We start from the raw sequence: 15,198 nt of genomic DNA, 5'->3' as shown, positions 1-15,198 counted from the left end.
ATAGAGGCTCTTTACCACGTGATCAGCCGTGTCCAATCACAGCTGATCACAGTGTAAACGGGAAAAGCCGTATATCAGCCTTTCCTCTATCGTGTCTAATGGACGCCAGTATAGGAGAGCCCATCGTCCGATTGATTATCAGCGCAGCCCCCCTGAGGATGCCCACCCTGGACCACCAGGGATGCTGACCATAGATGCCCATCCAGGGCCACTAGGGATGGCACCCAGGACCAACAGGTATGAACTTTAGCGGTGCCAGTCAGTGCCCAGCAGTAAAGCCTGCCAGTGCCTCCTCATCAGTGCTGCCTATCAGAGCCATCTATCGGTGCCCATCACTGCCGCCTATCAGTGCCCATTAGTTCCGCCTCATCAGCGCCCATCAGTGAAGGAGAAAAGATACTTATTTACAAAATTTCATAACAAAAACAAACTTTATTTTTATTTTTTTTTCAAATTTTTTTTTTTTTATGTGTTTAGCAAAAAAAAAAAAAACCACAGTGGTGATCAAATACCACCAAAAGAAATCTATATTTGTGGGAACAAAATGATAAAAATTTTGTTGGAGTACAGTGTTGCATGACTGCGCAATTGTCATTCAAAGTGCGACTGTGCTAAAAGCTGAGCAGAAGTGAGCGAAGAGATCTGGATGCTGCACACCGGACAAGATAACAAGTGCCTTTATTATAAAAAGCTGGATCACAGAGTATACAGGAAACTACAACAGGAATGTACAGGGCTCAACTGACGCGTTTCGCACTCATGAAAGCTGAAAATTGGTCTGGGCAGGAAGGAGGGAAAGTGCCGGTATTGAAGTGGTAAAAGTGGTTCTATAGGCAGAAGGTTTATTATCTTTTTAATGCATTTTCTGCATTTTAAGGTAAAAACCCTTCTGAGTGCAGCTCCCCTCCCCCCCCCCCCCCCCCTTATACTTACCTGAGCCTGATCTCGATCCAGCAATGTTCACAATAGCAGCGTCTCTATTGGCTCTTTCTCCTCATTGGCTCCTGCTACTGTCAATCACAGCCAGTGAGGAGGGGGCGGGGATGGGGCTGTGTCATGCTCTGGATACACCAATCCGAGCTCGGGAGCGAGCATGCACAAGCCCGCTATGATGGCCGCTCGGCGGTGGGAAGGAGCTAGAAGCGCCAGTGGGGGACCCCAGAAGAGGATCGGGGATGCTCTGTGCAAAACCATTGCGCAGAGCCGTTGTGTATAACATGTTTGCTATTTATGAAAAAAAAAAGTCGACCATTTTACAATCACTTTTAGCACTTTTGGGTAAATCTCTTTTATTCAGTGTCGGCTTATCTGTGCTTGATCAGCAGATGAACAAGTCTACCTGCCACAATTTTCTAGGTCTGCAAGTCTTATTTCTGCATATCGTATATATCTACTGAATTTTTGTTTTTTTTTAGCTCTCACATGATTTTTCTAAAATAGTTTGTTAGATGATTTCCCAGATTAGTGGAAATAAGTCAAACGTTACGATTGTATCTCTAAGCTCTTTCGGCAGTGGGCGGTTTTGCCTTTTCAGTCATCAAGAAATGATTGTTTGAAATTGATATAATCCGATTGTCACATCAGTTCCCTAAGGCAGCTATTGGCCAAAAGAACCCCGATTTGTTACTGCATTGGAAGTGTAATGTTGTTGTGCTTTTACATTTTCAAATAATTGCCCAAAAGCGCCTTCTTTTACACCTTGTCTTGGTCCTGATGTGATCATACTGGAATTGCAGCCTCTGTGAGTGGGCAATGGAGGTGGTGGGAATGTCCATTCTGGGGGTGGTGCTAGGGACTTAAAGGGTAACAAGTAGCAGTGCCTTTTATGGTTACCCTCCTAAATGCCCCATTCCTTCCCATCTACCTACGCCTGTTTACTTATCTCAGGTTCAGAGCTGTGACCTCCTCCTTTTGAAATCTACCCATAGGCTTAAATGGGCTGTATACCAACATTCTACCTCATCGGTGTGGATTTGGGGCCACTGGGGGTAAGGGGCAGATGTGGCAGTGATCTGCTTCTTCCTCACTGGTGACAACGTTGAGCAGCTGAGGTAGGTGGCAGTAGTGAGTGACCTGCCTCTTCCTCAGTGTTTACAGTGCTGGTGTAAAAGGCAGTTTACGAGTGTTACCTGCCTCTTCCTCAGTTGAGGGTGCCTGCATCTAAATTGGCTTCTGTAGGACTAGAGATTGCGCTGGACTGACTCAATCAGTTGTAGGTCAATGGTTAGGTGATGGTGGGGGGCGGTTTGGAAGAGTTCTCTTCTGATGTTTTCTGCCCCACTACACCAAAAGGTGGCGAGCCCTTTTTGGGGGGCCTGGGCCGCTGCCTTTGGGTCGTTTCCACATGAACTTGTATAGGTAGAAAAGGAGGGAGCGCCCAATCTCTAATGTGATGCAAGTCAAGAGGTAAGTTTGAGGTCGTTTATTGAAAGTAGCAACAAATGGTCAAGCCAACGTGTTTTGGGGGAAAAAAAAAAAGACTCCCCCTTGCTCAGGGCTGCTGCTGTCTGCTGATGGGGAATGGGGAAAGATCCCAAATGAGTGTGTCTGTGACACCAAAATCAGGAAGCTATGTGTTCGCTGTGTTTGCAGCATTGAACTCATTTTGATCTTTCACTATCAGCAGACAACAGCAGCCCTGAGGAAGAGGGAGTCTTTTTTTTTTTTTTTTTCCCCCCCGAAATGCGTTTTTGGTTTTGACCAATAGTTGCTACTTTCAAAAAATGACCTCAAATTTACCTCTCGACTTGCATCTCATTGGAGATTGGGGCGCTCCCTCCTTTTCTACCCCCTACTAGTGCATCTTCATTAGGGGTAAGTAGCAGTTGTGGGAGTGACCTGCCTCTTCCCTAGTGATGATGACTCTGGGATAAGAAGAAGTAGTGGGAGCGACCTGCCTCTTAGTAATGATGACACTGGGCAGTTGGAATAGAATGCAGTGGTGGGAATGACCAGCCTCTTCCCTAGTGATGGTGACGCTGGGATAGGATGCAGTGGTGGGAGTGGCCTGCCTCTTCCCTAGTGATGGTGATGCTGGGATAGGCTGCAGTGGTGGGAGTGGCCTGCCTCTACCATAGTGATGGTGACACTGGAATGGGATGCAGTGGTGGGAGTGGCCTGCCTCTTCCCTAGTGATTGTGATGCTGGGATAGGATGCAGTGGTGGGAGTGACCCGCCTCTTCCCTAGTGATGATGACGCTGGAATAGGATGCAGTGGTGGGAGTGACCCGCCTCTTCTCTAGTGATGGTGACGCTGGGATTGGATGCAGTGGTGGGAGTGACCCGCCTCTTCTCTAGTGATGGTGACGCTGGGATTGGATGCAGTGGTGGGAGTGACCCGCCTCTTCTCTAGTGATGGTGACGCTGGGATAGGATGCAGTGGTGGGAGTGGCCCGCCTCTTCCCTAGTGATGGTGACGCTGGGATAGGATGCAGTGGTGGGAGTGGCCTGCCTCTTCCCTAGTGATGGTGATGCTGGAATAGGATGCAGTGGTGGGAGTGGCCCGCCTCTTCTCTAGTGATGGTGACGCTGGGATAGGATGCAGTGGTGGGAGTGGCCTGCCTCTTCCCTAGTGATGGTGACGCTGGGATAGGATGCAGTGGTGGGAGTGACCAGCCTCTTCCCTAGTGATGGTGACGCTGGAATAGGATGCAGTGGTGGGAGTGGCCCGCCTCTTCTCTAGTGATGGTGACGCTGGAATAGGATGCAGTGGTGGGAGTGGCCCGCCTCTTCCCTAGTGATGGTGACGCTGGAATAGGATGCAGTGGTGGGAGTGGCCCGCCTCTTCTCTAGTGATGGTGACACTGGGAAGGGATGCAGTGGTGGGAGTGGCCTGCCTCTTCCCTAGTGATGGTGACACTGGGAAGGGATGCAGTGGTGGGAGTGGCCTGCCTCTACCATAGTGATGATTACTCAATGCAGAAATATTTATTTAACTTTTGTTGAACTGTCCCAATAAATGTACATGTCCTGATTTCTGTATCACTATTAAACCTTTTTTCTAGTAATGTGAGTCCCTGTATGTTTGGCTTTTATGTGGAGCAGGAATTCCATCGCTGGTTAATGATCATTGATCTCTATAGATCCTACTTTTTTGGTCTGTCCTGAAATAGAACGTGGGAAAGATTTGAAAACATGACAGTTTGTTCAAGCCCTATGAATGTACACTGCAACAGCTTATCATTTTGTCTTTCTTTTTTTACAGAGTATTTAAGAAATCCAGCCCAAACTGCAAGGTAAGTGGTCATGTCTCAGTATCTTGACAAAAAGATTGGGTAGTGGCGCAGCTAGATAAGTGTGCAAATAAATACAAAAGTCCATCAGTAGTCTTTTGAGCAAGCAGCTCAGTATAATGGGAGAACAGTCCACTGTTTCAGGGCCAGCCTTGTTGGGGGAAGTGGAAGCAAACTCCAAACATGCGGAAAAAGAGAGAAAAACAGGCGCCTCTGAGTGATGACTGTAACATTTAATGGTACATAAGTGTAATATAAACTCACATTGAGGTATGAGGAAACAGACACATCTTAGTCCAGTAAGACACTGATATCTGTCCCGGTTGTTTAACGTTCCTGCGGCTCACACAACCTGTCGTGGTAACTGTCCTGGCCCCGCAGGTTGCTTTGCGATCCGGTGGGATCGAGAAGGAGGCTTGGAGAGCAGCTAGAGCTCGATGGAGGGGGCTGGAACGCAACATTGGGTGCGATGGCGTCACTGGTGTGCTCTCGACGCGTTTCGGATCATGCACACTAGAAAGGTCCAGCTGAGCTGAAGTGACGTCGTCTGAAAAAAAAAAAAAGCTTTATATGGGCCTTGGTATACTGCCATCTTGTGGAGAGAGTGCTAATTCCTCTCCCACATTTAAATAATAAAAATGGATAAAACTCCTTGCATCAATACTGATACGGGTGATACATATATAGACAGAATATGCATCAAATGACATCACATATGTTTATATAAACATCATATATAAAAATATGCAGTAAATACATCCATTTACCACTATTGCATGACAATTACGAATTAATAATTAAAAAATTTTTAGAACAGAGGTGGCAGAGAAATATAAAATGAATGTGATTTAAAAAAAAAAGAGTGCCTGTACCAAGCTATAAGTGAACCTAATGTTTCCTCATACCCCAATTTTGAGTTTATATTACACTTATGTACCATTTAAATGACAGTCTTCACTGAGAGGCGCCTCTTTTCCTCTATGTCCCAGTATCTTGCCTCTTCCAGCATACATGGCGAGGAAGGGGTTAAGGTACCATTTGCAGAGATGCAGGGGTTAAAGTACTGTTTGTGTCACCATAGTTGCTGCGGCCCCTGTCCTCCACCAATCACAGGTGGAAGTGTGTCTCCCGGGGCCAGAAGCGTCTCCCTGAGGTGTGAAGGGTTTAGGGAGATGCAAACATAGGAAGGAATACAGATACAAGCAATGCAGGCTGGAGAGGAGGCTGACAATGTGGACCTGTCCGATTTGGAACGGATCCGCTGTGATGTATCCCGCGGCATCACGGTCTACAAGAAACAAATGCGCAATGTGGTAATGAGGGTGTTGGGGTGGGGGAATAGTACAGGGGGCACTGCTCAGGAGGAAGAGGGGCAGAAATATTGATGCTCAAGTATTCTGGGACTGAACCCTATTTTTTTTTTTTTTTTTCCCTGCAGCTTACAGTGTACCTGGGAAAACGAGATTTTGTGGATCACCTAGATCGCGTGGAACCAGTTGGTAAGTGCTCGATCTAATGCAGTTCAAAAGATTTGTGCTTTTTCTTGTAGTTATTAAAGGATTATTTTACTTTCGTACAGTTATCTTGTAATTATAGTCTTATACTCACCTGTCCACACACCTGCCAGGTGCGTGCTAAGGGTATTGTGCATCCCAACCAAGACAGACTCTTCATAGGAATGGATGCAATTTTCCAGCATGTATGAAGAAATCGTTTGGGGACCGGCAGGGTGGCAGCTGTGCGGCTGCCTGTGGGCTGCACAATGTGATACTGATAGGCATGTGGCCAGGCAAGTTCAAGACTTTGCTTTGGGGGGTGAAGGTGATACTGTGAGGGAAACCTGTCGTCTTCTTCTTTTTTTTTTTTTTTTTGCACGTATTCATTAACCGCTTCAGCCCCGGAAGATTTTACCCCCTTCCTGACCAGAGCACTTTTTGCAATAACCACATGGTTAACCACTTCTGCCTCGGAAGATTTGGCTGCTCCAATGACCAGAGCATTTTTTTTGCGATACGGCACTGCGTCATTCTAACTGACAATTGCGCGGTCGTTCGACGTGGCACCCAAACAAAATTGACGTCCTTTTTTTCCCCACAAATAGAGCTTTCTTTTGGTGGCATTTGATCACCTCTGCGGTTTTTATTTTTTGCACTATAAACAAAAAAAGAGACGACAATTTTGGAAAAAAAAATATTTTTTACTTTTTGCTATAATAAATATCCCCCAAAAATATATTAAAAAACAAATTTTTTTTTTCCTCAGTTTAGGCCGATACGTATTCTTCTTCTACATATTTTTGATAAGCATATATTGATTGGTTTGCGCGAAAGTTATAGCGTCTACAAAATAGGGGATAGTTTTATGGCACTGTTGATATTATTTTTTTTCTTTTTTTATTAGTAATGGCGGCGAGCTGCGATTTTTATCGTGCCTGCGACGATATGGCGGACGCTTTTGACACTATTTTGGGACCATTGTCATTTATACAGCGATCAGTGCTATAAAAATGCATTGATTACTGTATAAATGATACTGGCAGGGAAGGAGTTAAACACTAGGGGGCGATCAAGGGGTTAAGTGTGTCCTAGGGTGTGATTCTAACTGTGGGGGGGGGTGGGCTACCACTGACATGACACTGATCACTGCTCCCGATGACAGGAAGCAGTGATCTGTCATGTCACTAGGCAGAACGGGGGAAATGCTTTGTTTACATAGGAATCTCCCCGTTCTGCAGCTCCGTGACACGATCGCCGGGAGACCAGGGGACAAAGAGTCCGCGGGTCCCATGGTCACGCTGTACGAGGCAGGCACATGCGCCCGCTAGCCCCGCCAATTAGAGTGGACGTACAGGTACGCCCATTTGCCCGCCGCTGCCATTGTGCCGACATCTATCGGCGTTCAGCGGTCGGCAAGTGGTTAAAGGACCATGGCACCTCTTAAAAATATTTATTGTAATGAGCCTAGCAAATATAAATGGACAAAAATATTATTATTATTATTATTCAGGATTTATATAGCGCCAACAGTTTACGCAGCGCTTTACAATATTAAATATGATGCTATATATATATATATATATATATATATATATATATATATATATATATATATATATATATATATATATATATATATATATATATATATATATATATATATATATATATATATATATATATATATTTTTTTTTTTTTTTTCCCCACATAAACTGCCATAGGCTGCCCAACCTAATTCTGTTGTGACCATTAAAGCTCAAGCGTAGCTTAAAAGAAAAATTAAAAAAAACAGTGCAAGGGGTATTGCCTTCAGTAGGATGTGTGCCTTGTGTTGCTGTGTCCTCCTCCTAGATGAAATCTTCATCCTCTGATGGACCCCCACATTTGCCGCCACAATCTTCAGTGCACCAATCTAAGACCCCTTTCACACTGGGGCGCTTTGCAGGCGCCACAGCGCTAAAAATAGCGCCTGCAAAAGCGCCCTGAAAGAGCCGCTGCTGTGTCTCCAATGTGAGCGCCCCGAGGGCTTTCCCTTCACACTGGAGCGGTACGCTGGCAGGACGGTAAAAAAAAGTCCTGCTAGCAGCATCTTTGGAGCGGAGTGTATACCGCTCCTTCACCGCTCCTGCCCATTGAAATCAACGGGGCAGTGCGGCTATACCGCTCTACCATATCCAAGCATGTTTGATCCCCAAAATCTAGTGTGATGGTTCAGCATACTGTGCCCTGGGCTCAGGCACGGTTTGTTCAAACTTGGGAATGGTGTGCATCTGCATGAGGTGGGTACAATCATGCTTGGGCATGGTGTAGGGCTAAAACTAACGATTTATTTTCATAATTATTTATTATTTATTTTTATTATATTATTGTTTCAATTAATCGGATAATAACCTTAAACAAAAAACAAAGTGTGGTGTATAATTTAGTTAATATGTAAAGTTTAAAATAAATGTTAATTTCTTCTTAAATATCTCTATGCCGGGGTTAAATATAAATGACCAACTATCTGGTTAGGGAGAAAAATCTCTAATCCACTCTGAGAATAACAGACAGAAGAGATATATACTGTATATACTATTAGAGGTTGAATCTGGTAAATATCAGATCAAATTTTTTATTTAAAGACAAAAAATAAATTACACTTTTTTTTTTTTTTGTCAATTTCCAGACAGAAGTGTAATATATTATGTATGACAGACTCCCTTGCCATAGGCAGGTGATAAATGCTCCCTCCGCCTGCTGTCACTTATGCTGGCCATACAAAAACAATGTCTTCCTTAACCACTTAAGCCCCGGACCATTTAACTGGCCAAAGACCAGAGCACTTTTTGTGATTCGGCGCTGCGTCGCTTTAACTGACAATTGCGCGGTTGTGCGACGTGGCTCCCAAACAAAATTGACGTCTTTTTTTTTTTTTTTTTCTCCACAAATAGAGCTTTCTTTTGGTGGTATTTGATCGCCTCTGCGGTTTTTATTTTTTGCGCTATAAACAAAAAAAGAGTGGCAATTTTGAAAAAAAAACGCATTATTTTTTACTTTTTGCTGTAATAAATATCCCCCAAAAATATATTAAAAAAACGTTTTTTGTTTTTTTTTCACAGTTTAGGCCGATATGTATTCTTCTACATATTCTTGGTAAAAAAAATTACAATAAGCGTATATTCATTGGTTTGCGCAAAAGTTATAGCGTCTACAAAATAGGGGATAGATTTATAGCATTTTTATTATTTTTTTTTTTTTTTTTTTTTACTAGTAATGGCGGCGATCTGCGATTTTTATCGGGACTGCGACATTATAACGGACACGTCAGACAATTTTGACACATTTTTGGGACCATTGGCATTTTTACAGCAATCAGTGCTATAAAATTGCATTGATTACTGTAAAAATGTCACTGGCAGTGAAGGGGTTAACCACTAGGGGGCAGTGAAGGGGTTAAGTGTGTCCTATTGTGTGTTCTAACTGAAGGGGGGGGGTACTGTGCAGGGGGAGATGACAGATCGCTGTTCATACAGAGTATGAACAGACGAGATCTGTCACTTCTCCCCTCAGAGAATCGGAAACTGTGTGTTTTACACACACAGATCCCGGTTCTCCGTGTGCCCCGAGCAATCGCGGGAGTCCGGTGGTGATCGTGACCGCCGGGCACTCGCATCGGCTCCGTGAGCACGCGCCCCCTAGTGGCCGTCTATGTTACCGACGTAACATGACGGCGATTCGCGCAGCCGAGCCATGTTGCCACAGTACAATTGTGGCGGCTGGTCGGCATGGGGTTAAAAAAAAAAAATTATTTTAAGAATGTTTGTTTGATTTTCTAATCATTAATGGGGGTCAAAGTGACGTTCCTTTTCTACCACAGTGATGGGAAAATTTGAAGGAGCAGAATAGAAAACTTCTTGGTCAAAGTCATTTTCAGGCAGTGTATGTGGTTTTCGTTCAGAAATTACATTAATTTTAAAATTGAATGTTAAAAGCAAGAGAAATTTTCAAAAGACATTCCTTCATTCAGCGAATGTACAAAGATGTATGAATATTCTCTCCCGAAAATCGATACGTGTTTGTGGCCAGCATAAGGTTCGGTCCACACCTGCAGTTTTGCTTTTGATCTGTTTCTGCAATGCTTTTTGCTGTGCGTGTTTTTTTTTTTTTTTTTTTTTTCAAATTTACGATTTGCGTTTTGCATCTTTTATTCTTTGTTTATTGGCCATTTTGTTGTCGTGCAGATTAAAAAATGCAAATTGCGCAAACAACGCACTACATGCTGTACTGCACGTTCTCCATTGAGGTCTATTGAACCAAAAAAAAAAAATGTTTTGCATTTGAACCCTTTCCAAATACGCAGTGGCTGAAAAAAAGCATAGATGTGAACATGTCCCATAGGAAACCATGTTAAATGAACTGTAGTGCGTTTTCTGCAAAAAGCACCAAAAAACGCATAGGTGGGAACCAGGCCTAAGACGTTTTAGTAGCCGCAGCATACATTTTATTAATTTATTTAATCGCCTGTCATAATGGGGTTAAAAATAAAATTAGATCTTTATAGCACAAAAAGAACAGATAATCACTACTATAAGGTGTTCATTTATACTGTGAAACCGTGAAAGTAATAATATTACTCATATCGTATGTATGTATGTGTGTGTATATGTGTGTGTGTAAATAAATGTAATGTAATATAAATATATATAATATATATATCGTCAGGAACCCCTGACAATTTCCGTGATTGTCATTTATAAATATTTAGGTGTTTGGATCAGCAATTTCATTTTGATCTATCAAATAACTGAAGGACACAGTAATATTTCAGTATTGGATTAACATGAAAATGTGCAATATGCATCAAAACGAAATTAGACAGGTGCATAAATTTGATTTGATATACTGATTAATTGGAACACACGATTGGTTTAGTAAGCTCATTGAGCCTTGAACTTCATAGACAGGTCATCCAATCATGAGAAAAGGTATTTAAGGTGGCCAATTGCAAGTTGTTGTTCTCTTTGACTCTCCTCTGAAGAGTGGCAACATGGGGGGGCCTCAAAACAACTCTCAAATGACCTGAAAACAAGGATTGTTCTACATTATGGTTTAGGAGAAGGCTACAAAAAGTTATGGCAGAGATATAAGCTGTCAGTGTCCACTGTGAGGAACTTGGTACGTTCAGTTCCCCCATACGTGGTTTGAATCTCAGCTGCTTCCTGCTGAACCAGCCGAGATTCGAACCGTGTATGGCCGGCCTTAGTTGAAACTTGAATATTAGCAGAATCTTGTCATGGTCTCCTACTGCTGTCAGCATGGCTTACAATGCTGTATGTATGTGTGTGTGTGTGTGTCTATGGATGCACACAGCCTGGCTCAGGGACTTTAGGACTTGGCTTGCTTGCTCCTGCCCCAAGGGGAGAGGAATGGATAAGCGCCGGTGGGGAGTTAAGGGACTTTTCTGTGCAAAATCACATGTAAGTGTAAGCTCTTCATTTCTTTTTTTATATATTTTTTTTTTTTTCTTTTCTAACAAAATAAAAAAAGCTTTTAGTATCACTTCAGGTGTGAAAAACAATTTAAATGCACTTCTTCTTTTTTTTTTTTTTTTTTTTTTCCTCCTTTCACATCTGATTGTTGTTGGATTAGGGGGCTGAGCCTTCTGGGGAATCCTTTCTAAGCTATTATCTTAGTTGAAATGATTTGTATTTCTACTGAACACATGATAGAACCCCCCCCCAGTACAGTATCAGAAAAGGTGACATTAGTCTTTGTGGCTTTTTGTTAAGCAATATTTGATCTTTCTATAGACTCAGAACGTGTAAGCTCAAACTGATCTCCAATGCCTGGGAATATCATCGCTTGGAGTATTTGTTATGGGTGGAAGCTGATTGGCTAGTTTAAAGCTCTTGAGGTCTCCAGTGACATGGTCTCCTGACATTTCTATAAAAAGTTATCAATGCCTGGAATTCAGCTTTAAGGACTACAAAAGGGAGTCTAAACAAAGCGGCTCCTGCTCCCGGCTCCTGTCTGTGTGACGTTTACGATTGCAGAGCTGGAAAGAGGGCAATAAGAGAAGAGTGGAAAGTAATATTTATTCTAGGATTGCAGAGAGTCTGGCGAAAGGAAAAGGCTCTACTGGACAGAATACAGGAGGTCTGCCTACTTGGCGTTGGAGTTCCTCTTTGCGTCTCTTATCCCTGAGGAGAGTTGGCATATGGGAGGAGGATTGCTTGCTTTGGGAATAGGCCTTGTGGCTGCTGCAGATGCTCATCTGTTATTGTGAGCAGCGGCTGAGCTCCGTGCCGCAGGCTTAAATCAACCCGTGAATGGCCGCTCTGCATTCTGGATTTGTAGGTTCTTCTTTATCCTAAGCTTTTCAGGCAGACTTCTCATTTTTAGTTACTAATTTTTGCCTCTTCTATTGTTTTTTATTTATTGTTTTTTGTAATTGCTTTATTTTAACCAGCAGTTGCATTATACAAGTTAAAGTGTTCATTAACCTATTTTTTTTTGCCCCGTTCTTATATCCACCTATAAAAAACAGTGTGAATGAAGTGGTGAATGAAGCTTCTATATACTTTTTTTTTTTTTTTTTTTTTTTTTTTTTGTAGATCTCTTTAGGCCGGTCACGTTACTCCTGGGCCGCTCTTCTACTATGATCCAGAGCTTCAGCGGGAGGAGTCGAGGTCTCCCGCTGACGTCAGCCGGGAGTTCCAGCTGTAGCTCTTATATGGGGTGGAGAGCGGCCAGGAGTCACGTGACTGCTGTGCTGACCGCTCGGCTCCTCTCGCTGTAGCTCTTCGATGGGGCGGAGAGCGCCCGGGAGTCACGTGACTGCTGTGCTGACCACTCGGCTCCTCCCGCTGTAGCTCTTAGATGGGGCGGAGAGCGGCCCAGCAGTCATGTAAATGCTGTGCTGACCGCTCAGCTCCTCCCTCTGTAGTTGTTAGATGGGGCAGAGAGCGGCCCAGGAGTGATGTGACTGCTGTGCTGACCGCTTGGCTCCTCCTGCTGTAGCTTTTAGATGGGGCGGAGAGCGGCCCGGGAGTCACGTGACTGCTGTGCTGACCGCTCGGCTCCTCCCTCTGTAGTTGTTAGATGGGGCGGAGAGCGGCCCAGGAGTGATGTGACTGCTGTGCTGACCGCTCGGCTCCTCCCGCTGTAGCTCTTAGATAGGGCGGAGAGCGGTCCGGCAGTCACGTGACTGCTGTGCTGACCGCTCGGCTCCTCCCTCTGTAGTTGTTAGATGGGGCAGAGAGCGGCCCAGGAGTGATGTGACTACTGTGCTGACCGCTTGGCTCCTCCCGCTGTAGCTTTTAGATGGGGCGGAGAGCGGCCCGGGAGTCACGTGACTGCTGTGCTGACCGCTCGGCTCCTCCCTCTGTAGTTGTTAGATGGGGCAGAGAGCGGCCCAGGAGTGATGTGACTGCTGTGCTGACCGCTCGGCTCCTCCCGCTGTAGCTCTTAGATGGGGCGGAAAGCGGTCAGGCAGTCACGTGACTGTTGTGCTGACCGCTCGGCTCCTCCCTCTGTAGTTGTTAGATGGGGCGGAGAGCGGCCCAGGAGTGATGTGACTGCTGTGCTCACCGCTTGGCTCCTCCTGCTGTAGCTTTTAGATGGGGCGGAGAGCGGCCCGGGAGTCACGTGACTGCTGTGCTGACCGCTCGGCTCCTCCCTCTGTAGTTGTTAGATGGGGCAGAGAGCGGCCCGGGAGTCATGTGACTGCTGTGCTGACTGCTCGGCTCCTCCCGCTGTAGCTCTTCGATGGGGCGGAGAGCGGCCCGGGAGTCACGTGACCACTCTGAAGAGATCTGCAAACATGTTATTTAGAAGCTTTGTTTTCCACATAAACTAACAATGAGTGTTATACCCGGGTACAAGAGAGGGGCTGGCATTACGTTTTTTTTCAAGTTTTAATGCCTACTAATAGCGGCAGAAAGAGAGGGGGAGGGTGGGTGGCTCAGCCATGCTACACCGTGGTCAGTTTAAAGGGGGGAGGGCATGGCCAGGCAGGATCAGCCAGGTATTTCAGGTCTTATGGGGGGCCAAATATACACAGCACAAACGCTGTGCTGTATAAAACACTTTAAAGGAACAGGATCCAATTTTTTTTTTTTTTGGGTTAAACGCTTTAAAGGGGTTGTAAAGGTTCGTGTTTTTTCACCTTAATGCATCCTGTGCATTAAGGTGAAAAAAACACCTGGCAGTGACCGGCCCCCCAGCCCTCCTGTTTTACTGTCCTGAACCCTCGAACTTGTCCCACGGGGACGCGCTCTCTCTCTGCCCGGGGTTCTCGGCTCTTGATTGGATAGATTGATAGCAGGGCAGATTTTGGCTCCTGCTGCTGTCAATCAAATCCAATGACGCGGGGGGCGGGGCAGAGTCCTGCATTCGGCCTCTATGGACGCCAAATGCTGGACTCGGGAGCGCGCCCGCAAGGTAACCCCCGCGAGAGCGCTTCCCCTAGGGGGTTATCTGATGTGGGGAGGAGCCGCGAGAGCCGCCGGGGGACCCCAGAAGATGAGGTTCGGGGCCACTCTGTGCAAAACGAGCTGCACAGGGGAGGTAAGTATGATATGTTTGTTTAAATAATAAAAGAAAACCAGCCTTTAGTGTCACTTTAAGTTATGGGTAAGGCTAGATACAATGACATACGTATGCTAAAAACAAATAATAAATATCTGCATTAGCTTCAAAGGCAACTTAACAGAGTCAAAGCGTACACAGTGTGGCAAGCTTCATGGCATTCTAAATATTCTTGACTGGGAGGGCGTAATAGTAATTATCCCCAACTTTCCAAGTCTGTGTAAAAAGCCCCAAGCGTAATAATGCAACCTTGTGAGATAAAGAATGAGAAATGCCGAGGTCAGGGGGAATCCCCCGGCGGCCAATATAACTCGGTAAAAAGACCGATTCTATCCTATATGGTCAGATACATATATGCACAGCAAGAAAACTACAAGGGAGCGGCTTCCGAGCTGAATGTGTACACACAGAAGGGGAGAGAGCAGTAATGGTAAAAGGACAGGACAAATGGATGGGAACAAAGACGAGAAAACCATGTACAAAGAGACAAAAGACAAGGACTTGGAGAGCCAAGAGAAATGGACTGATTCTCTCACCCAGAGCCTAGCAACAGTCCTAGAGAAATCACCCCTGCAGGCGAGCATTAGTGAAGAAGAAGTGTTGCCACGGTCTCCACGTGTCACGGAAGACCTCCTCCCGATTGCGGATGGTAGCCGACTAGCCGTAAAGGTCCCCCATGTCCCGGAGTTCATTGATTTTAGAGACCTCATGGGCAGTTGCACAGACCTCCAGCACAAGGGAATGCCCGCCTTGGCCGCATTTAAGAGCTTTATGATAAAAGACGCCTTTTATTTTTTTAATGGGCCGCTGCGTGAGGTGCAGCAAGCATGCCGCAGGATTGTCCGCTAGATCAACATTAGTCGGACCCTTAATAGTGCTGGACACCTCTTGTGAAAAT

General features: G+C 45.0%; 1 protein-coding gene across 1 annotated transcript in view; it reads left to right on the top strand.

Moving 5' to 3' along the window:
* Positions 1 to 15,198, top strand: part of LOC141133449 (beta-arrestin-2-like) — a 105,256-nt gene that overhangs the window by 28,253 nt on the left and 61,805 nt on the right. The window contains 2 exon segments of the mRNA XM_073622832.1: positions 4,205 to 4,235; positions 5,671 to 5,731. Of these exon segments, the coding sequence (XP_073478933.1) occupies positions 4,205 to 4,235; positions 5,671 to 5,731 (92 nt within the window).

The sequence above is a fragment of the Aquarana catesbeiana genome, linkage group LG03 (genome assembly GCF_042186555.1).
Source record: "Aquarana catesbeiana isolate 2022-GZ linkage group LG03, ASM4218655v1, whole genome shotgun sequence".
Lineage (NCBI taxonomy): Eukaryota > Metazoa > Chordata > Amphibia > Anura > Ranidae > Aquarana > Aquarana catesbeiana.
This window is presented reverse-complemented; position numbering and strand designations above follow the sequence as displayed.